Below are 26,914 nucleotides of genomic sequence, written 5' to 3' on the forward strand. Positions count from 1 at the left end.
AGGATAGCATATCACAATTTTACTGAATTTAGCATTAATAGTGATTAGTACAATACATAAAATCAAAAAGACCCTCAAAATATATAGGTTGAAATGAATAATGCATTATTTGGCTTTAATATCTTTAATGATTTATGTCTCAAAAGGCCACAGGAGAACAGGAAAACAATACACAATCCTCCATATTAACTAGGATGGTTAACCCATGATGGAACATTCTGGGAACACTTTGCTCATAATTTCCCTCAAGACCTTGCTAAATTAAGCCCCATTTTATCAAATAGAGAAGGAACGGGAAAAAAAGAACACAGAGGAAAAGTATGATGGTATGCAAGGAACAAAGCATGTCTGAGCAAGGACAACCAGTTCTATTCAGTGAAGCTCAGGGTTCACACGTAGGAGTCTACAACAGATATTCTCTCCCAGCAAAGAAGCAGCACCTAAGGTGGAGAGTGGCTGCATGATTATCTACTGTAACTGGTTGACATAACCCAAAAGAACCACATATGTTATGAACTGCTTCTTTTCTTAAAAACATCCTATACATACTAAGGGGAAAAAGTAAAATACATTTCAAATTACTTTATACTACTTTTCTCCTCGTAGGACAATTATTGAAAGGTATTCCCTGGATTTAAAAATAAATAAATCAATGCATTAAACGTCACACTGAGAGGCTCTAGAGGATGTTAAAATCAATGTTGATTACTAGAAGCACTTAGTTGTGATTTACATAATTGTTCTACTTCTAAACAAACCTTTTGTGGACCACAAATAAAATGTTTTAACTCAAATAAGGCAATTTCAAAAGTGTGAATGGAGTGTTGTACGTGTGCTTTATGTGCATTAATGAAATGTCTGTGAGTCATGGAATCAATGTACTGATTTTGAAAAGGTCAAAATCAACTAAACATATTAAACTAAAATACAAAGTCAGTTTGGATTACTACCAACATTTTGTTTATTTCTGAATACATTTTATTGATTATGTTATTACAGTTACCCCAATTTTTCCCCCTTTGCCACCCTTCACCCAATACACCCTTTTCCCTCTGACAATCCCCACCCTTAGTTCATGTCCATGGATTGTGCATATAGGTTCCTTGGCTACTCCATTTCCTACACTACTCTTAACATCCCCTGTCTACTCTGTACTTACAAATTTACACTTCTTAATCCATGCACCTTTTCCCCCATTCTCCCCCTGCCCTCTCCCAGCTGATAACCCTCCAAGTGATCTTCATGTCTATGATTGTTTTTCTGTTTTGCTTGTTTGTCTAGTTTGCTTTTAGATTCAATTGTTGATAGCTGTGAATTTATTGCCATTTGAATGTGCAGAGTTTTGATCATCTTTTTCTTAAATAAGTTCCTTCAACATTTCATATAATAAGGGCTTGGTGGTGATGAACTCCTTTAGATTTACATTGTCTGGGAAGCACTTTATCAACCATTCAATTCTAAATGATAGCTTTGCTGGATACAGTAATCCAGGTTATAGGTCCTTGCTCTTCAGCATTTTGAATACCTCTTGCCAGTTCCTTGTAGCCTGCAAAATTTCTTTTGAGAAATCAGCAGATAACTCCCTTTTTCTCTTGCTGCTTTTAAGATTCTCTCTTTATCTTTAACCTTTGGCATTGTAATTAGGATGTGTCCTGGAGTGGTCCTCTTTGTGTCCATTTTGTTTGGACTCTCTATGCTTCCTGGACTTCTATCTCTATTTCCTTCACCAAATTAGGCTAAGTTTTCTTTCATTATTTTTTCAAATAAGCTTTCAATTTCTTGTTCTCTTCTTTTAGCACCCCTATGATTTGAACGTTAGTATGTCTGAATTTGTCCCAGAGGCTCCTTAGCCTATCCTTGTATTTTTGGATTCTTTTTTTCTCCATGCTGTTCTGATTGAATTGTTTTCTTCCTTGTGTTCCAAATCATTGGTTTGACTCTCGACTTCCTCCACTCCACTATTGGTTCCCTGTAAATTTTTCTTTATTTCACTTACTCTAACTTTCATTATTGCCTGGGTCTTTTTCATGCCGTTGAAGTACCCAATGAGTTCCTTGGGTATCCTAATGACCAGTGTTTTGAACCCTGCATCTGATAGATTGCTTATCTCCATTTTGTTTCACTCTTCTTCTAGAGGTTTGTTCTGTTCTTTCATTTGGACCGTATTTCTCTGTCTCCTCATTTTCGTAGTCTCTGTGTTTTTTTCCTACATATTAGGTAGAGCTGCTTTACTTCCCTGCTTTAGTAGGACAGCCTATTGTAGAAAAGTACACAGGTAAGTTGGATGGGATGGAGCCTCAGGTAGTCACCGGGGTGGGGCAACCATGTAAACCAGGTTGATGGAGTCTCAGATATGGTATCCCCACTCTGTGGCTCTGTTGTGGGGAGGGCTCAGAAAGGGGCCAATGCCATTGTTTGGCCTCTGCAGTTTTGCCTAGGAGGAAGCTGTCCCCTGGCACTTGAGCTGATGCCAGACATTTTGGTTTCTCTCTGTATGCCACTGGTGCCCTGTCCGCTTCTACCCTGGTGCCGAAGCCCAGAGGGAATGAGTCTGCATAAGTCCTAAGTCCACTGCAGGCCCTTTAAAAGGAGACTCCTCGGTATCCCGCAGTTTCCTTTGGTGCCCCAAATCCCTCTGCTTTTTACAGCCAGAAGTTATGGAGATGTACGTTGCTGGCACTGCAACCCTGGGCTGCATGGTCTGCTGTGGGGCTGGGATCTCTCTCCTGAGGTAACCCTCCAGGTTTTTATCTACCACACGTGGGTGTGGGACCGCCCATTCCCTGTCTCCATGAGTCGACCTCTCCTACCCATCTCAATGAGTGTGCCTTCTTTAATTCCTTCGCTTTTAGACTTCCGTACATCTTGATTTTCTGACAATTTTGGGTGATATTTGTTTTATAGTCATAATTTTTGCTGTGGTTATGTGAGGAGGTGAGCGGTGTTTACCTATGCATGCATTATTCCCCTTGATATTACCAACATCTTTAAAAAACAGAATATGACAGGAAATAACCTGAGTGCAAGGAACACAGGGTAACTTTTGTTTACATATATAATGTGTATATACTGATTCCTGTGTTGATCAAGCATTTTGACCAATAAAATCTATTTATTAGTCAAATAAAATCTATTTGGTCAAAAAATAGATTTTGGTAAAAATCCATTTATTGGTCAAAATGTTTGATCAACACAGTTCTAAACATCCAATCACTGACTGAATTTCAACTTACCTTATTATACCAGGCAGAAACAATGAGTTTTTCCTCATAATCACGGAATTTCGCTACTTTACATTCACTCTGGAAAAAGATATGAACACTATTAAAATCCCCACAATAACCCCAAGTGACTAAAAATAGAATCATTTCTTCACATCTTTATTGAGAGAATTTGATGAATGCATTTTGAGGTACATGAAATCATCAAAATGTAAACTGAATCAGGGAGAAATGCATGTACAACAGCCTGAAAGAGTAAGGTTGTGACTAGTCAATCTTTATGTCTGAAACTTTACTGGTAAAATAGGTATCAAACAACAACAACCAAAGAAAAAACAAGAAACTAGTGATTCTTATGTCACTGTCCTCCATATCTAGAAAAAAGTAACAACTTGTTTAGATAACAAAACAGAGCAGCACCTACTGAGGAGTTAAAACTAAGGAGAAAGAGGATGTAATAAAAAATACCCCAGAAACTCCTCTACATCTTCTATAAAGCTTAGCATGAATTTTCATCTCTCAGTTCTTGATGACCTATGTACTAGATTACCTGTGGCCATAGTCACCTGACACCTGGAGATTGACATCCATTTCTTAATTACTCTAATATAGCTAATTTTATTATTTTCTTGAGTACCACAGGGAGTTGGTTCATATAAAAATTATAATGTGAAAACACCTGAATGTTCCCATAGGAAGACGATGATGACAGAAAAAGCATGCAGGAAATGAGGGAGGTGAGACACCTTTGATCTGGCTCACAACCACTCCAGGCCAACATTCCCCAGGAAAGGTGACACACAGAACACCCCCCGCTATTTACACTATGTTTCTCCCTTTTTAATTTTTTCAGTGTACATATAAGTCCACATAAATTCAAGTCCCATATGCTGTGACTTAACTGAGGTTTTCCTCAGAGCCCTAGAGCTAAAGGCCCCATTCTGTCATCACACGTGTTAGGGAGGTGTGTGTCAAGCATCAACAGCGCTGTCCATTATCATGGCTTTTACTGAGAAGTGAATAATAAGAGCAATTTAGATTTCGGAGATTCAGTCCACTATTTGACAGATGAGGAGACTGAGGACCAGAGAGGGAGGGTGAGGGTGACCACTTTAAGATAAGTTACCCGGAAAGCTGTAACCATGGCCTCTGATTTATGCTATATTTAAGGGTGGGAGAAAAGAGAGATAAGATTTAGTCTCTGGCCTCAATTTACTCTGACACGGTTCAAAAAGAAAAATGATGCTTCTGTGGGATGAAGGGAGGAGTGTAAATACATGCAGTCACCATGGAGAGAGAGTTTTGCCTAGGGCACTCAGGGAAAGCTTTACAGAGGAGGAGATGTTTGAGTTGGATCCTCTAGAATGAAGAGCATTTCTTCAGGGCTTTTCATACCAACTGACATGGCCTGAACAAGAACTTAAAGCATATGGAAGGCAGTTGTGTATTATGGATGTTAAAGTCTTTAAATCTTTAAACAAAGTATGTTCACCACAGCCCATATCTATTGATACTGGCTCAGAAATATCGTGAAGAAAATGGTAAGTGAACATAACACATTTCTTTGAAATAGAGCATTTCTGGTTGATTCAAATAGAAACCAACTATCAATTATGAGGATTTCAAGCAAGTATATACACTTCAACAGGGCTGGGCAATGACCTACATGTCATTACGAGGAAGTATACACTGGCTTCAAGAATTGCATCAAATCTCACCATAGTATTCAAAACAGTAGTTTTGTAAAACATTTGCAGAGGAAACTGGAACATGCCTAATTATAAAAATCTAAGAATATATAGTTCTATACTGACATACTTATACTTCGCCCAGCTCATAAAAACAATATAATTACTGACACAAAAATAACTTTAAAATGTAAAGACTCAGCTAACTAATGAGAACATGCTACTACCAACTTTGCATAATCCATAACAGACTGCCACTTTATTCAAGGGCTTACTGGGACTTTGAATTGCTTCCATCTCTCAGGAATTCCAGGTAATGAGTTTGTGTGGATTCAGAAAAGAGATGAGATAAATTTGGTTAACTGAGTACAGTTCCCTACTTAAAAGGTAAACTTGGTTTCTTTCTTTCATTTCTTTTTTTTCTGAATGAACTTTCATCCATATGATTTTAAAAGGAGCATGATAGTGGAGTCTATTAAGAACTAAGTGGCATCCACATGACAGGCTGGCACAGGAGAAAGATAAATGCAGCAGGGTTCAGAAACTGTGAAGAGACCAATCTCAAGGGCTAGTGAGAATCTCTGCAGTGAACACACAGTGGTAAGAGAGAGTATTTGTAATTTCTTATGAAACTTTATCAATGATGGCAAATTTATGTCAGTAGTTAATTACCAGGATTACCCAGAATAATTAAGGAGAGATATGTAAATATGGAAGTATTACCTCCAGAATCTCAATTCTTCTCTCTTTCTCTGCCAACTGCTTTCTAAGTAGCATTATTTCAGCTGATGCAGGATTTAATTTGGGATCTAAAGTTTTTATTACCTGTTGAAAGAAAAAATTATACTCACTTTCCTTATCAAATGTTGATATTTAAGAACATAGACTATAAAATCAGTGTTAAGTGGAAAATTATCCAGAAAGTGATCCAGCAGCTAACTATATATAGTGTGTCTCACAATTTAATCTGAATTGCAAGATAACTTATTCTACAGGTAAGAAACAATAAAAATTCAGCATAAAAATGCAAAGATCCCCAACCTAAAATCAAATTTACCTTCTCCAAGTTGCAGAAATTAGGGATAGTTATCTAGCTTTGTCAAACTGAGAACTGAGGTCTTAAAGTAACCCCTTCCACATGTGCCTGACTTGAGCATTTTTTTAAAAGTTAAAATGAATTTAATAATTATAGTGGAACTTGCTAATTGTACAAACTAAGAGTGATACATACAAAATATTCTTAGCAATAACCTTTTTTAATATTATTATCTAGTTAAATGTAGTAATTAAATATATAACATCAATGTAATAGATATTGGTGATTTTGTCTTCAAACACTAGTGTGCCAATCACATTTATGTAAATTACTAAAAATTAAGTGAAATTCAGATGTTTGAATGTAACATTGTTCTGAGACACTATATAGTCCTGGAAACTATATAGTCAGCAGTATAACAGAAAATCAACTTAGAAACATCAGGAATAAGTTACAAGGAAAAACAAGTTTCCAATAATAGATGTAATTACAAACCCATTAAAATATTTGAAGTTATTTAATGAGTTAGGAAAGTTTCATATATAGTTACAGAAGTATAGAAAAAAAGAGTAGAAAGATAATATGCCTAACAATTTCTGAGATAATATGCATTGGTAAATATCCACCGTTAACAAAAATATACCAAAAGTTTAACAGCAGTTGTCTCTGAGAACCTTTCTATACTTTGTATTTTTTACTACAGGCATTTATGTATCAGTAACTGAACAACTCTGAACTGTGGCATAGACTGCCTGGATGTTTACCAAGCCCTGCCTCCCTGGAAGTTAAGTGTGGCTATATCGCTGAGTTCTGCCCACTGGAGTGAGAGTGAAAGTGGCTTACACTGTTTCCAGGCTTGACTCATTACATACCTCCCACACAATCTATGCTCTTTCCCTCATCTACTAGCTGGACAATGTCAACGAACTTGGGAACTGTGTGTGGAATAAGGCAGAACCTCTGTCACCTTAGGACTGTGAATGACTGCATGGAGCAGTGCCTCCCACACTGATGATTGGATTTCATGGGACCAAGATTAAATGTCTATCTCGCTAAGCTTTAAGATCTGGGGGTTTATCTTTGCTGCAGGTACTATTTATGCCTTAATGAATAGTATATAAAACTTAAACATAAGAAGGGCAGACATTATCAGTATTTTTCTATTTTTAGACTGAGGCGAAGGGAAGGTGAAAGAGAGGGAGAGAAACATCAATGTGTGGTTGCTTCTCATGCATCCCCAACTGGACACCTGACCTGCAACCCAGGCATGTGCCCTGACTGGGAATCGAACCAGCAACCCTTTGGTTTGCAGACCAGTGCTCAGTCCACTGAGCCACACCAGCCAGGGCAAGACATTATCAGTATTTTAAAGCTTCACTATAGAATTCTTTTTTAATTCAGTATATTTTTTATTCAGTACATTGACATTTCTGAGAGAACATTTACCGTTTATTCAGAAAATATATGGTACTCATGAAAATAAAAGATTTTATGAGACTACTGCTAACATATTTAAAGTATAAAACTAAAAAAAGAGTAAGTAGTATGGTGAACATTAGAATAATGTTTATTCTTTTAACTGTCTAAGCTAGATTGGATATTTACCAATGCTAGACTAAATACTAAAATAATTTCAAACAAGGCTGAAAAGCTAAATTTTTACAAAAGGCAAATATACCTTCATTAAAAAGCCAAGGACGCCCTATATTATACTGGTTATTTCCTCTAATGAGGTCATTACAGTCAATGTTTAAACTGTTCCTATAAGCCATGTGTTTGTTTTATCTGAGGCTGCAGAGTGAGAGGGACAGACCACAGGGCTAACCTGGAAACACACCAGAAGCCTGACCAACAAGGCAGGTGATGAGAAGAAAGTGACATGATAAAAGCAAGAAGAGCAGTACAATCAAGTGGAACAGGCCTAATTAGCACCCGAGTCACAGAGACTTGAGCTCTGTAAGATAAGTCACTCACATTTCTTGCTTTCTCTAAGTACATTTTATATCGTTCCTCCATTGATTTCATGTCTTCATCTTTCTTCTGAAGAGCAGCTTCAAGTTCACTGATTTTTTGTGCTAGAATTGAAAATGAAATGAAACATAACCAATTATCCCCTATTAAAAATACTCCATCCTGACATGCAAAAATATATTTATCACATTTATTTTCTAAGGACTGATAAGAGAACTTAAACCTTATACTTATTCTTTATATTGAAATCTTATCTAAAACTTTTGAACTACAATCAATACATCCTCATTATTTCATATTATTTTTTCTTAAAAAATCTATAATTTGCTTTATCTAGCTATTTCTTTCCTTTCTATCAAGTATTTTAATGAACAAATATACCTTACAATATATATTACCTTACAATGTAAGTATAACCATCATAAGACAAAATAAAGCATTCTTTTCATATAATGTTCAAAGTTCATTTTAATCTGATTTAAATCATTATTTATATTTTCATAATATTAATTCTATTACACTTTAAAACGTTTGATACTCCTACATATCAATCAGTTCATTAGACCTACTTTTTCTGCATTAAGATTAGATAATTTATTACTTAAATCACTAAAAATTATCACAGTACTTATTTGTAATGTATATATCTAGGCTTTGACCAAAGACTCATGCACAGTTCTTATATTTTTCAACTAAAAAGGAAAAGTCCTTAGATCCAGGTTTTTACAAGTACCTACCATTCTGATTTACATCTGGCTGAAGATCTTCAATGAGCTCTTGTTTCTTCTGTAATTCTTCATGGACCTCTGTTAGTTTTTCCCTAAGCAGTAGAAATAAGAACAAGGAGCTTTGGAGCCAAACAGACCTAAGAATGAACACTGGTTTCTGCCATATAACATTTGTGGACTGTGGGCGAGTCACTTTCTGTTCCTTACTTCCCTCACCTGTGAAATGGGAAGAATACCTATCAAATAGTATAGGGGTTATTGTGAGGATGTAAACTGGCTGGCACATGATGGGTGCCAAAGACATGAGATTTCTTCTTCTACCACCTTTGCTTCCCAAGAAAGTTAAAAGAAGTATTTTATAGGATAAACATCCCACATTTCTGCATAATCTAGTTGTGATAGTTGCCAGCTTTGTAAACTCTTCAAATGGTATTAGTAATTGAAATATGTAGAAGTTTGGGATCATTGGCAGGTAGGCTGAACCTTTCAGTATGTTTCTCTTTTTGCTCTTTGGTCGCAGTGGTAAACATTCAATTGGCACCAGGTTATTTGCTTTTATAAACAAAATTAGACAAAATATTAAGTTTAGATACATTTAAAACCCTTCCCCTCTCATATTTGAAATTAAATATCAGTTTTACTTACATATGAGCTTCCAACTTCTGTTTTAGTTTGCTGGACTACAAAAATTAAAAACAGTTGCTGTAAGGTAACTATCATGGCAGAGATAAATTTTCCAGACATTAAAATCTCTTTACCTCCTTTAAAAGGTGTATTATTTAAAATTATAAATAGGTTGAAAATTTGTAATTGTAATAATAAACTTTTAAAAACATGAGTTTAGGTATTTTTTACTTCAAAGGGAAAGGAAAGGAAATAAAGAGTACAATACCAGAAAAATGCTTTATGTTTCTGAATACAATGTAAATAAAATCTGAACTTGAAGACAAGTAGAAAATGCAAGCTGAATGTGAGATATGGAGGAGTATCAAACACTTAAATGCCTAAAAAAATCATTTATTTAAAATAAAATGTTTAAGATTTCAAGCCTTTAATGAAAAATGGACTTAAAGAACTAAGTTATCTTTATAATAAACCTTAATCATTATAAATGTAAACAGTTTAATATTAACACCAATATGAAGAAATTAGACTGTGTTAAAAATAAAGTTCAAAACATAAAATTTCCTCTTTAAAAAATGAGGAATTTAAATAGCAATAGTAGTTCTGTATCTACTGAATAGCTTCAGATTTTAAAAATACATAATTTGAGATATAATGTGGACACCAACGCTATTTTTAAAAGTTAAAGAAACTTAAAATCTTTAAAACACTGCAGTCCAAAATGTACTCCTCCAAATAAATCCTATTTTAAAATTATTCCCTAATGTGCCTTAAAACTATATTTGTATCAGAAAGGTTACAATACCGTATATATGCACATATGAGATGACGCCATGCATGAGATGATTTCTATTTTCCAAGCCCCCAGGGAAAAAAGAAAAAATCATATAAAGCATAAAAAAGACAGAAAGGAAATATAACCCTTTCAAGCTTCCTTTTCATCTCTTTACTTATTCTCCCCTATCAACACAGGTGGAATCACCTAACATTCCATCTGATCAATATCTATCTAATACACAATTAGCCCTATCTTTCTGTTGTTTTTAATACATCCCTCCCTTAATTATTACTTCTTTTCTCCTGTTATATAGAGATCAAACTATAAGACTGAAGTATATTTAGGCTGTTTGATCTCTTCTAAGTCCGCTTATTTCTGCCCTCTAAATATATGCCACCGAAATCCATTAGGAATGGCAAGGTCATGAGTTAGTATGGAAGGAGGCAAGAAATAAGGGGCAATGTCTTCAGGACTACAGTAAGGTTTCTGTCCTTTGGAGGTTGGTATAAAACACTTTTTGATTGCTCTTCTGATTGAAATTATTTTCTCATTCTTTCTTTTCTTACTAGAAGTTCTCCTCAATTCTGACTGATGCTTACTCTTACACTAGGGTTTTTCTCAGTCTAGCCCTGTTGGATTCCCAGCAAAACTGTGAAGGACTCAGATGAAGCATGCTCTAAATCAGGAATTACCACGAGCTTCCAATACATATGATCAATTTATAGGCTCCAAGTTGGCAAAAATCACTGCATCTATTATGCAGATATATACGGTATTCAAGGGTGTCATCAATGATAAAGGTAGCCCTTTCAAATACAGGATTAATTTGAGCATTAGGACATATTACAGAGTGTCCATGCAGCAGAATTATAACTTTTAAGGAACTTACACTTTCTCCTTCAGACTTGGAGCCTTGCTCCTGTAAAGACTTCTGGAGATCCTCAATCTGCTGCTGCAATTCTTGGATACGCTCTTTGCTCAGCCTATTTTAAGATGAATTATATGTGTTTATTTGTACTGAAAGTCAAAGTAGTTAAGATTTATAAAGGTGCATTTATGCAATTTAACTCATAATGTATGCATTTAATAGCAATGACACATGTTGAACAATCATCTTTGGCTAGGTATAATATATAGTATGTAGGAAGCTACTTTGAAGGAAATATTTAATAAAAGAAGATGCTTTTATCCTGAAAGTATATATACCCACATTTAAAAATTTAAGGTACTTTATGTGTCAGTGGTAAAAGTTCAATATTTCTACATTGTACTAACTAGAAAAAAAATAAGAAAACCAGCTCAAGTTTCTTATGATTGTATTTATAATGAATGAAAACTAGGTTTACTTTTCCTATTTCCAATTTCACAGTGTGTTAGGAGAAGAGGAAGGTCACCATTTACCAGCAATTTTTTCATGACTTGTTTTTTAAATTAAAGAGATTGGTACCAGCAGTTAATGTAGATTTTTCAACTTGCCATGATCTCACTCCTTAAAACCCTGCTTAAGAGTCATCTTAGTTGGAAGTTACCAGCAAGAGAGAGTATCTGTCTAACTTTTTCTCTTCATATATATGTGTGAGTGTGTGTATGTATACACACTATGGAAAAAGTCCAGCCACTGTTAATATAATGAGAACAGTTTGAGTGACATCAATGTAATCTGGCAGCCAAGGAGAGTGGACTGGAATGCACATGCGTGAACAATGACTACTTCACTGTACTAGCTGGTAAAGGCAGTAGACGTTGGTGAGTGAGCATGTGTACTGTGTGGTCATTGCATTCCAAATGACTGAGAAAGTACAGCAACGAAACCGCATCAAATTTTGCATTACGCTTGAACGTTCCTCAGCAGAAACTATTTGGATGATTCAGAAGGCTTTCAGGGACAATGCAATGGGTGCAGTGCAAATAGAAGTATACATAAATACTTCAAAGATGGTTGAGAAACTGCTGAAAGTGATCCACATTCTAGAAGGCCTGCAACAAGCAGAACACCCGAGAATGTTGAACGTGTATGGGCTGCAATCAATAAAGATTGGCTACTGACAGTGCGAGAACCAGAGGCTGATCTGGGGATTCCAAAAACTACTGTGTCTGAGATTTTGTCACAGGACCTTGGCATGAAATGTGTCACGGCAAATTCTTTCCACAGCTTCTGCTACCAGAGCAGAAGGGACATGGTGCTGAATAATAACTTGATTCAAATCGATATCAATGAACCAGATTTCCTCAAGAAGGTCATAACCAGAGGTGACTCATGGCTCTACAGCTATGATTTGGAAACGAAGGCCCATCCATCCCAATGGAAGTCGCCTGGTTCTCTACACCCAAAGAAGGAGAGGCAAAGTCGCAGCAAGATCAAGACCATGTTAACTATGTTTTTTGATTGGGAGGGTGCTGGCCATCACAAGCACGCCCCTCCAGGCCAAACAATTAATGAGGAGTGCTGCACTTCAATGTTCTCTGTCAGTTGAGCAATGCAATATGATGAAAATGGCCACAGCTATGGGCAACTGGTGACTGGCAGCTTTATCACAACAACGTTCCCGATCATGCATCATGTCTCATGTAGTTTTTTTGCAAAACATCAAAACACCAAGGGGACTCAGCCCCTCTAGAGCCCAGATTTGGCACCTTGTGACTTCTGGCTTTTCCCAAAACTAAAATCACCTTTAAAAAGAACAGATTTCAGACCTGATCAATGAGATTCAGGAAAATATGACACAGCAGCTGATGGCAATTCCAACAAAGGATTTTGCAGTGTGTTTGGAACAGTGAAAAAGATGCTGGGAGAATGTATGAGGTCCCAAGGTGCCTACTTTGAAGAGGACTGAAGTGTCATTGTTCTACATACAATGTTTCTTGTATCTTGTAACTCCTTCAATAAATTCCTCTATTTTCATATTGCATGTGTGGATATTTTCTGGACACACCTTGTGTGTATGCACACATACACATATATGTGTATATATGTAGTTATCACATAATAAAATAATTGTATTTTTAAATATCTGTCTTCTTATACTAACTCTCTAAAAGCAGAAACTTAGCATCTCCACTGTCAAATAATATTGAACTTTGTCAGACAGTCATATTTAATGGTTTCTTCACAAAACTAAAATGTTATTCTTTGTTTAACCACAGCTGATGTAATGTATGCATACAAGTATGAGAGACAAGGTTCATGTGTCTATTGGATTCCTGGTGGTCTCTAAAATCTAATAAAATTTGGTCAAATAAATCAAAATCTCTTTAGTCCAAATATGCTATTTATAAGGCAAAGGTCAGCACAGTGGTTAAGAGCAAAAGCTCAGGAATCAGACTGACAGAGTCAAATGTAGGAGCCAGAATTTACTAGCTGTGTAACTCTGGGCAAGTTACTTAACCTCTTTATACCTCAGCTTCCTTATCTATAAAAAAGTGATAATCATACTTATTACTTCACAGAATTATTATGAGGACTTAACTGAGTTAATACCAACATGTGCTTAGAAAAGTGCCTAGCATATAGTAACCACTATACAAATGTTACATTTGTTAATATTATAATTTTGAACACCTCTCATTGCTATCAGATAAATACACCATTTGCTTTAAACACATTATCTGTAATCTTCAAAACCTGCAAATAGATATCACCTCAAATTTATAGCTGAGAACACTCAGTGTGGATTTAAGTAACTTGCTCAGAAGCAAACAGTTCAGTTTAAGAAGTGGGGTTCAAATTTGACTCCATGATCTATGTCCCATCTATGCACCAGACTGCAATGGAAAGCCAAATTATCATTTATTCATTTGCTAAATTTTCTGTGAGTTGTGAGAACACACAAATAAAGTTCAAGGATAAGCAACCTGGTTAACAAAGTCTGCTCAGAGTAATGGGTAGTGACAAACCAAAAACAACCACAAAAAATTAATCTTCTTCTAAAAATCCTAATTATTTTAACTATAATGATCTTTTCCACTTCTGTGAATCAAGATTTTGTGATTAGGTAATTAAATCACCATGATTTATTCATTATGAAGGAGTATGTCACCTTTGCTCAGTTTCCAATTCATTCATCTTACGATGCTTCTGGTCTAGCTGCTCTTGAAGTTCTTCAATACGTTGGTTCTCAGTACCTTCCTGCTGTAAGCGAAGCATCTTATTTTCATGTTGTAGTCGAATAAACACCTCCCTGATAATGAAAAATAAAATTTGTTTTAAAATTTGTTAAGAGTTTTTACATTCTTAACTTTCTAAAAAAGAGAAATTCCTGTCCACTCAATAGCTGTCATTTAAAAATGTTACCAAAGCTTCTGGAAGTTTTTAAGAAAAATACTATGTATACTGTAAGGCTATGTCTCAAGAAACAAGTAGTAAAGTTTTTTAAGGTATAGTATACAATTATGCTACATATCGTTAAATGTTTTTTATGCAAATTCCTAAGAGGTGATATGAATTATCTTAATTCAATAATTTAGAAACTAATCACTAAAGCTAATACAGAGCATATCCATAAAAACAAATAAAGGAAAAGCAATATATTTAAGAAGTTACTGTTTGCCTACAATTTTTAAATATACTTTTATGATAATGGCTGTCATAGACTATCTCCAGACTTTTTTTGTTTTTAGAAAAACATTTTACTAAAGGTTTACATACATGTTTTTTTAAATACAAATGATAGAAATGTTACTAAATAAAAAGTAATGCTGGCCTACCTGCTGCCCTCTTAAATCCCATTGCTCAAAAGCAACTACTATCAATCTCAATTTTTATTCCTCTGAATGCTAGCACCATAACTTTAAAAAATAGGCTCATATGGACATTTTAAAATGGTATTAGTATCACTAGATAGTAATAACTAAAAAATATACTTGATTTCAGTCCTGCATGTAAGAAGCACTACCTTAAACAAAAACTGAATACAGTAAAAAAGCAACAACTTTGTAAACATTATGCTTAGTGAAAGAAGTCAGTCCCAAAAGGCCACATATTATAAGATTCCATGTCTATAAAATGTCCCTAACAGTCAAATCTGGAGAGAGACAGAGTAGATAACTGGTTGCCTGGGGATGAACCTAGAGGAGAGGCAGGAGTGAGGAATGACTGCTAGTAGGTACAGTGGACCTTTTGGTAGAATGAAAATGTTCTGAAATTAGATAGCAATGATGGTTACCCAAATCATGACTATACTAAAAACTACCAATTCTACATTTTTAAATAGGTGAATTATATCTCAATAAAGCCATTTAAATAAAGTGTGGAGTTAAAGTACTAAATAAAACTGTCACCACAGAAAGGAAAACTATAAAAATATCAGATTAGTCAAACGTCTATAAGTAAACATAGTAGTAAAATATAAAGATAAAAGATGGGTAAGAGGAACATCTAAAATTTGTATTTTATATAACTTCTGCTTAATCCTTCTACTATTATTGACAGCTCCTCTCCTTGTCTTTTTTTTACCATGTGGATTTGAATGCCATGTTCTTAAAAGGATTTTCCATTGAGTTTAAGAATAGATTAAAAAGTTCAACACAATATAAAAACTAGAATATGTCATTTCAGCTAGTTTGTAAAATTTCATTTTGATACATTTTAAAACTGCTATTGTAGCAATAACAATGTGACTTAGAAACTTAAAGGAGATGAGATAAAGTAATTTTGAGTACTGTGACTCATAAAATGGAAAGTTTTAAAGGCTAAGAAATTTATTAAAAAAGAAATCATATTTCTAATATTAAGTATGGATTATCAATAGAACCAAATTTACCTATATTCCACAGGCATAATCTCAGCAGCAAGATTTTCATAACTTTTTGTAGCAGATGCATCTAAACAACAACAGCAAAATAGATTAACATTTCAGTATCTCTACTATTAAAACTTTTTTTCTAAATCCAACAAAATTTACCTGTTTGGTTCAGGTGATCCTGTTGTACTTGTGAACACCGCAGTTCTTCATTTGTTTCTTTCAGAGCATCACGCTGTTCTATTAGTCTCTAAAAAGGATTGTTTATAGAAGCAAAATTTTTAATTCTGCCCATAGATGGTGTACTTAGTGTTTATAATAATTTATTTTAATATGTTAATTTGATAACTGGCAATGTTTTAGTGCTGAGGGACAATTTTCTCCTGTATAAATCACATAAATAATATCGTCTTTGTATAACACAATGCTTGTCATTTCCCCATTAAGCAGCCTACCTTTGAACCAAATCACTGTAATCATGCAACAGAGTACAAATATATAACTGTGGAGTCATTTTTTTTAAAAGCATGGACTTGGAACACAAATTGATCATGGCCTGAATTCCAATCCACCCCCTCCTAGCTGTATTATCTAGGGCAAGTTATGAAATTATTTGGCTTTAGTATCCATATTATCAAAATAGGAATACTGACATATATAAACCCTTGCAAAGTGTTTTGAGCAACAAGTTAGGATTGTACACAGAATATAGTCTTGTGTGTAAAAGAAGTTGGAACTTGTTACTTTTTACTACTAGTATGAAATTCTACTGAAAAAACTAATAATTAGCATCTCAAAAGTATAAATTTGTGCTTTAATATCCAAAAATCAATATAATTACTAACCACACTAAAAAATAACCACATTAATACAATAAAAGACAAAAACCACATATCATCTCAATGACCCAGAAAAAGCATATGGCAAACTCTAACATCCTTCTATGATAAGAACATACAACAAACTAGGAATAAAAGAAACTTCCTCAACTTCATAAAGGGCATCTTTAAAAAACCCATAGCTAAAAATGTGCATTATGGTGAAAGAATGAATACCTTCTCCCTAATATCAGAGCCAAAAGAACGGTATCCACTCTTGCCACTTGTATTCAATATAGCACTAGAGGTTCTAGCCAGAACAATTTGACAAGAAAAAGAAAAAGAAGGCATTTAGATTGCAAAGGAAGAAATGAAACTTTTTCTCTTTGCAGATGTCCTGATCTTGTGTATAGAAAATCCTAGTGAACCTACTAAAAACTATTAGAAATATTAAGAAAATTCAACACAGCTGCAAGACACAAGATCAATGTACAATAAGAAATTGTATTTCTATACATTAGCATTAAATATCAAAAAACTGAGAAAATAACTTCATTTCCAACAGTAACAAAAAGAATAAAACACTCAGAAACAGTTTTAAAAAGTGCAAATCTTGTACAATGAAAACTACAAACATTGTTGAAAGAAGCTAAAAGCCAAATAAAGTGAACAAATAATGTTATTTCACATTCAAGGATCAGAAACTTAAAATAATTAAGATGACAATGTTTGCAAACTCATCTACAGATTCAGGCAATCCCATCTTTTAACAACAAAGTTGGAGAACTCATGCTTGCCATTTCAAAACTTAGTATAAAGCTGAAGTTATAACAACAGTATGGTACTACCATAAAGCTAAACACACAATCAATGGCAAAGAATTCAAAGTCCAGAAATAAACTCTTACATTCATAGTCAATTTTTTATAAACAATTAATAGAATCTTTGTTGCAGTTTCAGATTTGCCTAAAAATTAAGCAGATAGTACAGAATTCCCATGTATTCCCTCATCTTTCCCCTATGCCAAGTATCTCTTATTTTTAACATCTTATATTATTATAATTACTTATAAGAACTGGTAAACCAATATTGACACACTATTACTAACTAATGGTCACAGTTTACATTAGGGTTCACTCTGCTTTACTTTTACAAGTTTTGACAAAATGTATCCATTATTACAGTCTCATGATTTTTAACATGAGTACCAAGACAATTCAATGGAGGAAAGAACAGTCTTGTGAACAAATCATGCTGGGACAATTGAATATCCACACACCAATGAAGTTAGATCCCTATCTCACATCATACAAAAATCAATTCAAAATTGATCACAGACTAAAGTATAAAACATAAAACTATAGAACTAAAAGGATATAAATCTTTATATCCTTAAGTTACTCCAATGGTTTCCAATGGTAACTTATGGTTTCATAGAAACATTACCAAAAAAAAAGTATAAACAACAAGAAAAAAGATAGATAACTGTGACTAGATCGAACCAAAAATTATTCTGTAAACAATACCATCAAGAAAGTAAGATAATCCACAGACGGGAAGAAAAATATTTGCAAATCATGTATCTAATGAGGAACATGTATCCAGAATATATAAAGAACTTTAAAAATCAATAATATAAAAGCAAGTAATGTAAACAAAACATAAGCAAAAAATATGAAGGAACATTTCTCCAAGAAAAATATACAAACTGCCAATAAGTACATGAAAAGATGAACAACAGCATTAGTTGTTAGGGAAATACATATCAAAACCACAATGACATGTCACTTTATACCCATGAGGATAATTACAATTAGAAAGTAGTATTTCCAAGGATGTGTAGAAATTGGAACCTTCAAAAATTCCTGGTGAGAGTAAAAAATGGTTCATCCACTTTAGAAAATAGTCTAGTAGTCCTTTAAAAGGTTAAATTTAGTTATCATATGATCAAGCAAAGCTATATCATTTCTAGGGATATGCTCAAAAAATGAAAACATGTCCAAATAACAAAACTTTTATATAAATGTTCACGGCCACATTATCTGTTTAATAACCAAAAAGTGGAAATAGACCAAATGTCCATAAACTGTTGAACAGATAAAGTGTGTTATAGCTATACAACAGAGTATCATTCAGCAGTAAAAATGAAGCACTGACACATCCTACCGATGGATGTACCTTGAAAGAATCATGCTAAATTAAGAAATCCAGTCAGAAAACCCCATTTTCTGGGTAGACTAAGCAAAACTGCAGAGACAGCATATTACTGGTTGTAAAGACTTCGGGGAGGGGCACCAGAAGGCACAGTAACCACTAATGGGCCTAGGGGCTCTTTTTTGAGTGATGTCACTGTTCTACAATTTGTGGTGATGGTTGCACAACTCCATGAATATACTAAAAACTACTGAACTGTGTACTTTATGTAGGCAAAATTTATAGTATATAAATTATATCTTAAGATGCTAAAAATAGCATGTAAGGTCCTCATTCTTAAGGAGTTCACAGTACAGAGCTGAAAAACATTGGACCAAGACATATGACCTCGGCTTTGTTATTGATCTTCCCTTGTGAAGGAATTATCAACACTGCATAAAGAATTTTTATGAAACTTTCTTTTACACCAACAATTTCAATTTGAAGAAAGAAAGAACTGGTTGATATCTTTTCTACTCTTAGAATAGTAAGAACTGTATAAAAATCCAAAAGCAGACAGACATATTATCAATTATATTGAAGTTTACCTCTTTTTCCTTAAGTAAAGCTTCATGCTTTTCTTCAAGCCGCTTCATTTCAAATGCTAGTGTGTCAGCCCGTTTGGATTCAGAGGAAAGTTTACTGTGTAGATCCTGAACCTTTTGTCAGAAAAAAAAGTAAAACACAAGACTATTTGATACTGACAGTTCAATTTCAGAGCTCAATAAATGAGAAACTGATTGTAAATAAAATTATGGTAAGACTATAGTCTAATTCTAAATATTTGTGGAAATAGCATGTTGATGAGAAGGATTAACATAAATTTTAAAATACCCAAGTAACAATTTAGGCAAAAAAAACCCACAATCAGCATAATACTGTTTCTACAGGTTGTTTGATAAATGATAAAACAGACTATTTTACCTTATAGTTCCATTACCTAGGCTTTTATCACTGGTTACCAGAAATCTTAATACCCAAAAAGCTGTCCAAAAAATATATAAGCTCAGAGCCAATAAAAATGTAAAACACCTAGGTAACTCAAACTCAGTTATCAACCCCTGAATTAAAATTATACAGAGGAGAAATTTACCCTAAGTTCATAGCTGACTATAAGCAATGTTCCTTCACGTCTATGCCACTTTTTTTCATTGTTCAGCCTTTATTTATTTATTTTTTAATATATTTTATTATGCTATTACAGTTGTCCCATTACCCCCCTTCATTCCCCTCCACCCTGCACACTCTCCCCCACCCACATTCCCCCCTTTAGTTCATGTCCATGTGTCATAAGTTCTTTAGCTTCTACATTTCCCATATTATTCTTGTCCTCCCCCTGTCTATTTTCTACCTACCATCTATGCTTATTCTCTGTGCCTTTTCCCCCTCTCTCCTCCTCCTACTCCCCTATTGTTAACCCTCCATGTGATCTCCATTTCTGTGCTTCTGTTTCTGTTCTAGTTGTTTGCTTAGTTTGTTTTTGTTTTAGGTGTGGTTGTTAATTATTGTCAGTTTGCTGTGCTTTTACTATACATGCTTTTTATCTTCTTTTCTTAGGTAAGTCCCTTTAACATTTCATAAAATAAGGGCTTGGTGATGATGAACTCCTTTAATTTGACCTTATCTGAGAAGCACTTGATCTGCCCTTCCATTCTAAATGAAAGCTTTGCTGGATACAGAAACCTGGGATATAGGTCCTTGCCTTTCATGACTTGGAATACTTTTCTACCCTCTTCTTTCCTGCAAGGTCTCTTTTGAGAAATCAGCTGACAGTCTGATGGGAACTCCTTTGAGGGTTTCTGTCTCCTTATCTCTTGTTGCTTCTAGGATTCTCTCCTTCATTTTTAGCTTGGCTAATGTAATTATGATGTGCCTTGGTGTGTGCTTCCTTGGGTCCAACTTCTTTGGGACTCTCTAAGTTTCCTGGACTTCCTGAAAGTCTATTTCCTTTGCCAGAATGGGGAAGTTCTCCTTTATTATTTGTTTAAGTAAGTTTTCAATTTATTGCTTTCCCTCTTCTCCTTGTGGTACCCCTATAATTCAGATGTTGGAATGTTTAAAGATGCCCTGGAGGTTCCTAAGCCTCTCCTCATTTTTTTGAATTCCTATTTCTTCATTCTTTTCTGATTGTATGCTCTTTTCTTCCTTTTGGTCCACTCCACTGATGTGAGACCCAGCTTTCTTTCCATCACTATTGGTTCCCTGTTCATTTTTCTTCATTTCACTTATTGTAGCCTCACTTTTTCCCATCTAATTCATGACCAAAGTCAACCAATTCTGTGAGCATCCTGATCAAAAGTGTTTTGAACTTTGCATCTGATAGGTTGGCTATCTCTTGGTGGCTTAAAAAGATCAGTTCTGGGCTTTCATTTCTTCTTCTGTTTGAGCCATCTTTTCTTTTTTAGGGGGGTCTGGTTGTGCCTGTTACGTAGAGGGGAGGAGTCTTAGGTGTCACCCATGGCGGGGCACCCCAGTCACTGGGTTTTGATGCTGTATGTGGGGGTAGGGTCTAAAAGGGAACAATGGCACTTGCTCCACTCTCTGTGGACTTCAGTCCCTTCCGCCGCTTCCCCCAAGCAAACTGGACCTTTCTTGTGCTGATTCCTGTGTGGGTGGGCTTATGCACCCCGTGGGTCTTTCCAACAACCTCTCCTGTGAGGCTGGAGTCTCTCCCTGCGCCTCAACCCCAACAGGTGTTTTCAGTCGGTGCCCCGAGGCTCTATTTCCCAGCGCTGGGATCCTGGGTTGCACACAGTGCCTTGCTTCACAATTGCCACCTCACTGGGTCTGCCAGTTGCTACCCCTTGGCTGGGGTTTGCCAGCTGCTGCCTGCGCACCCAGGGTCTGCCTGCTGCGGTCTTACTCACCTGGCCCCAACGCTCTTTGTTCCGCAACCCCTGTCCACCCAGCTGCCCGACTCCACCTCTCCTACTGGTCTGGATGAATGTGTCTATTTTAACTCCTTGGTTGTCTGACTTCCATACAGTTCAATTTTCTGTCAGTTCTGGTTGTTATTCTGTTTCTAAATTGTTGTTGTCCCTATCTTGGTTGTACAAGGAGGCACAGTGTGTCTACCAATGCCTTCATCCTGGCCGGAAGTGTCTATGCCATTCTCAAAGCATCAAATGGAATAACAAAGTTGAGGTAATTTTATTTTAATAATTTAAAAAATTAAGATATTTTCTTACCTGTCTCTTATATGTTTCTAACTGTGTACGTGCTGCATTTGCCTTCTTTAATTCTTCTTGTAAGCTGACTGTATTATGCATATACATCATATTTGTTTCCTGTAAAGTTTTCACCTGCTTGCGCAGGTCGCTCAGATCTTGTAGCTTCTGACGATATATCTCAACTGTTGACTCCAGTTTATTTGCTTTGTCAGAGGTAGCTCTATAATAATAAAGACTAAACATTACTGTGTAAAAACCAATAAATGCACATAATTTTCTTCTGGCTGTAAAATGAGTCCTCCAAATAAACTCTCAATTGGCAGAAAAAAAGAAAACAAAAAAAAAGGAATAAGAAATAGAGAAATAATAAATTCTGTCAGAACTTTGGAACCAGACTCGGGCCTAGAACTGTTTGTAGTTCAGCCTTTTTGCTACAAAGCCATTTTTAAAAATGCTTCAAATTTGACGCACTAAATGATCAAACTGTTTCAAGTATTAGCACAATGTATAAAAAAAGTAATGATTTTGTAAGTATAACTGAACAATTCTGAGCTACTTTGTAGATTATGAGCCAATTGTGCTTTGTGCATAAATACCATTTAGTGTGATTTTATTTTCAGTATCTGATACTCTTATAAAGTTAATACAACTCATATCATTTGTCTGGTAAAGTACTTCCCTTTAGAGTTGTGCTTACTTGACCAACGGGGCTAGAGTAGAAATAAATTATAAAAAAATAAAAAAATGTGAAGTCACTCTCACATGCAGGTTCAAATTAATGATTACAAAGATTTTGTTTCAAATGGACATTAAAAACTGTGCAACAAAATGGCTAATTAAGAAAATGTAACAGAAAATATAAAAAGCATGTGGATAGTGTATTTGCTTGAGCAACATTTCATAAGCAAAAACTAAATATAAATTTTATATTGTCAAAACAATAAGAGAACCCTGAGTGGACCCTGAAATAAATGTTAACATTTTTCTTCATATTTATCTACCAAATGCCAAAATATGGATTGTGAGAGTGCATTTCCTTACACAAAAACTTCACAGAGTCCACTAATGAGTAATAATAAAGGTAAAGCTAAATGTATCTAAAAGTAACTCAGCTTACAGAATTTTAAGAAAGGTTATCATTTGATGCTTATAGGTTCTAATATGAAATTGTCCTTAGAAGAACTGAATATTCACTGTAGCCCTGGCTGGTATGGCTCAGTGGACTGAGCACCCGCCTGTGAACCAAAAGGTTGGCAGTTTGATTACCAGTCAGGGCACATGTCTGGGCTATGGGCTAGGTCCCTAGTTGAGGGTGTGCAAGAGGCAACCAATTGATGTTTCTCCCACACGTGGATGTTTCTCTCATTCTCTTTCTCCCTCCCTTTCCCTCTCTCTCTGAAAATAAATAAAATTTTTAAAAAATAAACTTAAAAAAAAAAAAGAATATTATCCTCAAATTGCAATTATTGTCAACAAGTATTAAAGAAGTAAAGACTAGGAGCCTGGATAAAAATTGATCAATACTCAATACATAGAAATAATTCAAATAATCCCTGATTAAAATATGGAATACTGAAATGACTAAATAACTTACAAGCAACATAATTATGTTTAGACATGCCATACCTAAGAACATCAATTTCATCTTTCAGGGCTCTTGTTTCCTCAGCAAGGCTAGTCAATTCATCATTCCTATGCTGAAATTCAATTAGTTGCTTTTCAAGTTCTTCACAGTGAACACGGTAATCATCTTTTGCAGCTTCAAGCCTGGCATTAAAAAAAAACAGAACAGCTATTCATAATGTAATTTCCATCATTTTCTTTATTACTGAGACATAAACTTAACAGAACTAGTTCTGTATTTTTTTTTAAATCCCACATTCAAAGAAGAAAGACTAAAGAAGTAAGATACTTTGGGATTCTTACTTTGTAAATAAGACTTGAAAAGTAATGTTCTGAATTTTCATTTTCACTTCTGAAATGTTGTGCTTTGTTATCTCTAGTTCAAATAGGAAGTCAATTTCAAAAGATGAAAAGAAATACATAGACATACTTTAAATTACTCAAAACTATACATGGCATGTAAAGTGTTAAAATATTAACTCTAAGTAAACTGGGATAAATTATTTAAGAAGAATACTTCAAGGCCTACTATTATAACAGAGATGAAAAGAACAATTAAGTGATTAAAATCAAATATTAAAATATTCCTTGAGCAACTCCAAAAAATAGAAGGAAAAAAGAAGATGGAACAAAAGAATAGATATGGTAAATGAAAAACAGCATATTGACAGACCTAAAGTCAACAATATCAAAAACTGAGATGAAGCAAAAGGACTAAATGCATTAATTAAAAGGGCACAGAGTTTCGGACTGGATAAAAAAGGCAATGCTCACATATATCCTAACTACAAGAATACTCTAAACATAAAGACACAGATTAAATGGAAAACGATGAAAGATGCCATGCAAAAAACAAGCAGAGAAAGCTGTGGTGGTCATGTTAACATAGAAAAATAAGTTTTAAGACAAAGAGATTATAATAATAAAAGGTTTAATTCATTAGACAGGCGTACCATAAAAGTATATATATACCAAAAATACAGTTTGAAAATATATGAAGCAAAATTGATATAATCAAAGGTAGAAATCCACTAATCCATAATCATTGTTGAAAATTTTAACACCAGTCTCCCAATAAATGACAGAACTAAACAAAATATCAGTAAAAATATAAGAGATCAGAATAACAATAAGCTTGATTAATTGACATTTATAGAACATGTCAGTCAAAAACTGACCACAATAAAACAAATGATGAACAATACAAAAAAATAAAAGAATTAGAAAATTAAGCCCTGGCTGGCGTAGCTCAGTGGATTGAGCGCGGGCTGGGAACCAAAGTGTCCCAGGTTCAATTCCCAGCCAGGGTACATTCCTGGGTTGCAGGCCATAACCCCCAGCAACCGCACATTGATGTTTCTCTCTCTCTCTCCCTCTCTCTCTCTCCCCCCCTCCCTTCCCTCCCTAAATAAATAAATAAATAAAATCTAAAATTAAAAAAAAAAAGAAAGAAAATTAAAATTTCAGGTAGTATGTTCTCTAACCATAAGGAGATTAAATTAGAAATCAGGCACAATAAGAAACCTAGAAAACCCTTAAATACTGGGAAATCAAACAATACATTTTTAAATAAACTGAGTAAAGGAAGAAATCACAAGAAAAATTAGAAAAGAATTCAGATTGAATAATAACAAAAAATATAACTGATCAAGTTTTGGAGACACAGCTAAACCAGTGCTTAGAGGAAAATTTATAGTTTTAAAGGCTTATATCAGAAATAAAGAAAAACCATTTTTGAAATTTTTAATCATTTTTTTACTGTTGTTCAAATACCCGTCTCCATTTTCTCACCACCACTCTCCCCTGCCCCCACATCCCACTCTCAAATACAGAAAAAACTTAAAACCAAAATTTAAAATCTATAATTCAATCTTAAGAGTCTAGGAAAAGGAGAACAAATTGAATTCAAAATAAGTAAAAGGAAAGAAATAAAGAACAGAGATGTAAAACTGACAATATGAAAAGCAACTTTTCAGAATAATTTTTTAAGTTGTATTTGTAATAACATCAAAAATGTAAAATATGCCCTGGCTGGCATGGCTCAGTGGATTGAGCGCGGGCTGCGAACCAAGGCATCGTGGGTTCGATTCCCAGTCGGGGCACGTGCCTGGGTTGCAGGCCACAGCCCCCAGCAACCGCACATTGATGTTTCTCTCTCCCTCCCTTCCCTCTCTAAAATTAAGTAAATAAAATCTTTTAAAAAATGTAAAATACTTGAGGATAAAGTGAAGACATACAAGACTTGTATTCTGGAAACAACACAACATTGCTAAAGGCAAGGAAAGAAATAAATGAAGATGCCATATTCACAGATAGAAATTCTTAATACAGTTATCAAATCACAATCACAAAGGGTTTTTCATTTTTTTTTTTACAAAAATTGCCCAGCTGATTCTCAATTTTATGTGAAAATGCAAAAGACTTGGAATAGCCAAAACAAATTTTGAAAAGAACCAAGTTGGAATGCTTATACTACATGATTTTAAACAACTTACTCTAGTGATACCATAATGAAAACTGGGTCTTATAGACATAAAGAAAGGCAAACTCATAAATTAAAAAGAACTTGAATCCACAAAATGACCCAAATTTTATTCTTAGATCATTTTTCACAAAGGTGCCAAAGTATCTGATTAAGTAAAATAAACATTTTTTTCAATTAATGACATGGAATAAGTAGATACTCATATGAACAATCAAAATAAAAATAAAGTTTGCACCTCCACACCTCACACTAGTTTCAAAAATCAATTCAAGATGGACCATAGACCTACATGTAAAAGATAAAAACTACGAAGGTTCTAGAAGAAAATACTAAATACTATCTTCATGACATGGGAGTAGACAAAGATTTCTTGGACAGTACACAAAAAGCAATAATCTTAAAAATACTGATAAATCAGACTTATTCTAAGTTAAGAACCTTTAAAGACACCATTAAAAAATAAAAAGGCAAGCCACAGAGTGGGTGACATATTACTACATATATATCCAACAAAGGATTTATATCCAGAAAATATATTTTTAAAACTCCCCAAAATAATAAGACAAACAACCCAATTTAAAAATAGGCTTACAATGTGAAGAGACAATTCACAAAGTATGATATAAGCACATGAAAGTGTTAATAAGCACATGAAAAGAGGCTTACCACATTATCAGTTTTTAGGAAAATGCACATTATAACCACAATTAGAATCCATAACACATCCCCTGGAATATCTAAAATTAAGACTGGTAAGACCAAATTATGTTATATAGGCACAGCAACTATGGCAACAGGCAGCAAACACAACCAGTGCAAATGTTAAATGGTATGACTACTT

At 34.6% G+C, this 26,914-nt stretch overlaps 1 protein-coding gene across 1 annotated transcript in view; it reads right to left on the reverse strand.

Annotated features, from left to right (window-relative positions):
• The window catches only part of HOOK1 (hook microtubule tethering protein 1), a 60,056-nt gene that overhangs the window by 4,329 nt on the left and 28,813 nt on the right, over positions 1-26,914 (reverse strand). Inside the window, exons 10-21 of the mRNA XM_045857479.1 lie at positions 23,592-23,732; positions 21,984-22,185; positions 19,344-19,454; positions 15,947-16,034; positions 15,806-15,866; positions 14,084-14,224; positions 10,936-11,029; positions 9,290-9,324; positions 8,654-8,736; positions 7,920-8,020; positions 5,633-5,734; positions 3,234-3,302 (exon numbers count right to left, since the gene is read on the reverse strand). Of these exons, the coding sequence (XP_045713435.1) occupies positions 3,234-3,302; positions 5,633-5,734; positions 7,920-8,020; positions 8,654-8,736; positions 9,290-9,324; positions 10,936-11,029; positions 14,084-14,224; positions 15,806-15,866; positions 15,947-16,034; positions 19,344-19,454; positions 21,984-22,185; positions 23,592-23,732 (1,228 nt within the window). The remainder of the gene's footprint in view (positions 1-3,233; positions 3,303-5,632; positions 5,735-7,919; positions 8,021-8,653; positions 8,737-9,289; positions 9,325-10,935; positions 11,030-14,083; positions 14,225-15,805; positions 15,867-15,946; positions 16,035-19,343; positions 19,455-21,983; positions 22,186-23,591; positions 23,733-26,914) is intronic.

This window comes from Phyllostomus hastatus, unplaced genomic scaffold, assembly GCF_019186645.2.
Source record: "Phyllostomus hastatus isolate PE091 unplaced genomic scaffold, TTU_PhHast_1.1 phas_contig_147, whole genome shotgun sequence".
Taxonomy (NCBI): Eukaryota; Metazoa; Chordata; class Mammalia; order Chiroptera; family Phyllostomidae; genus Phyllostomus; species Phyllostomus hastatus.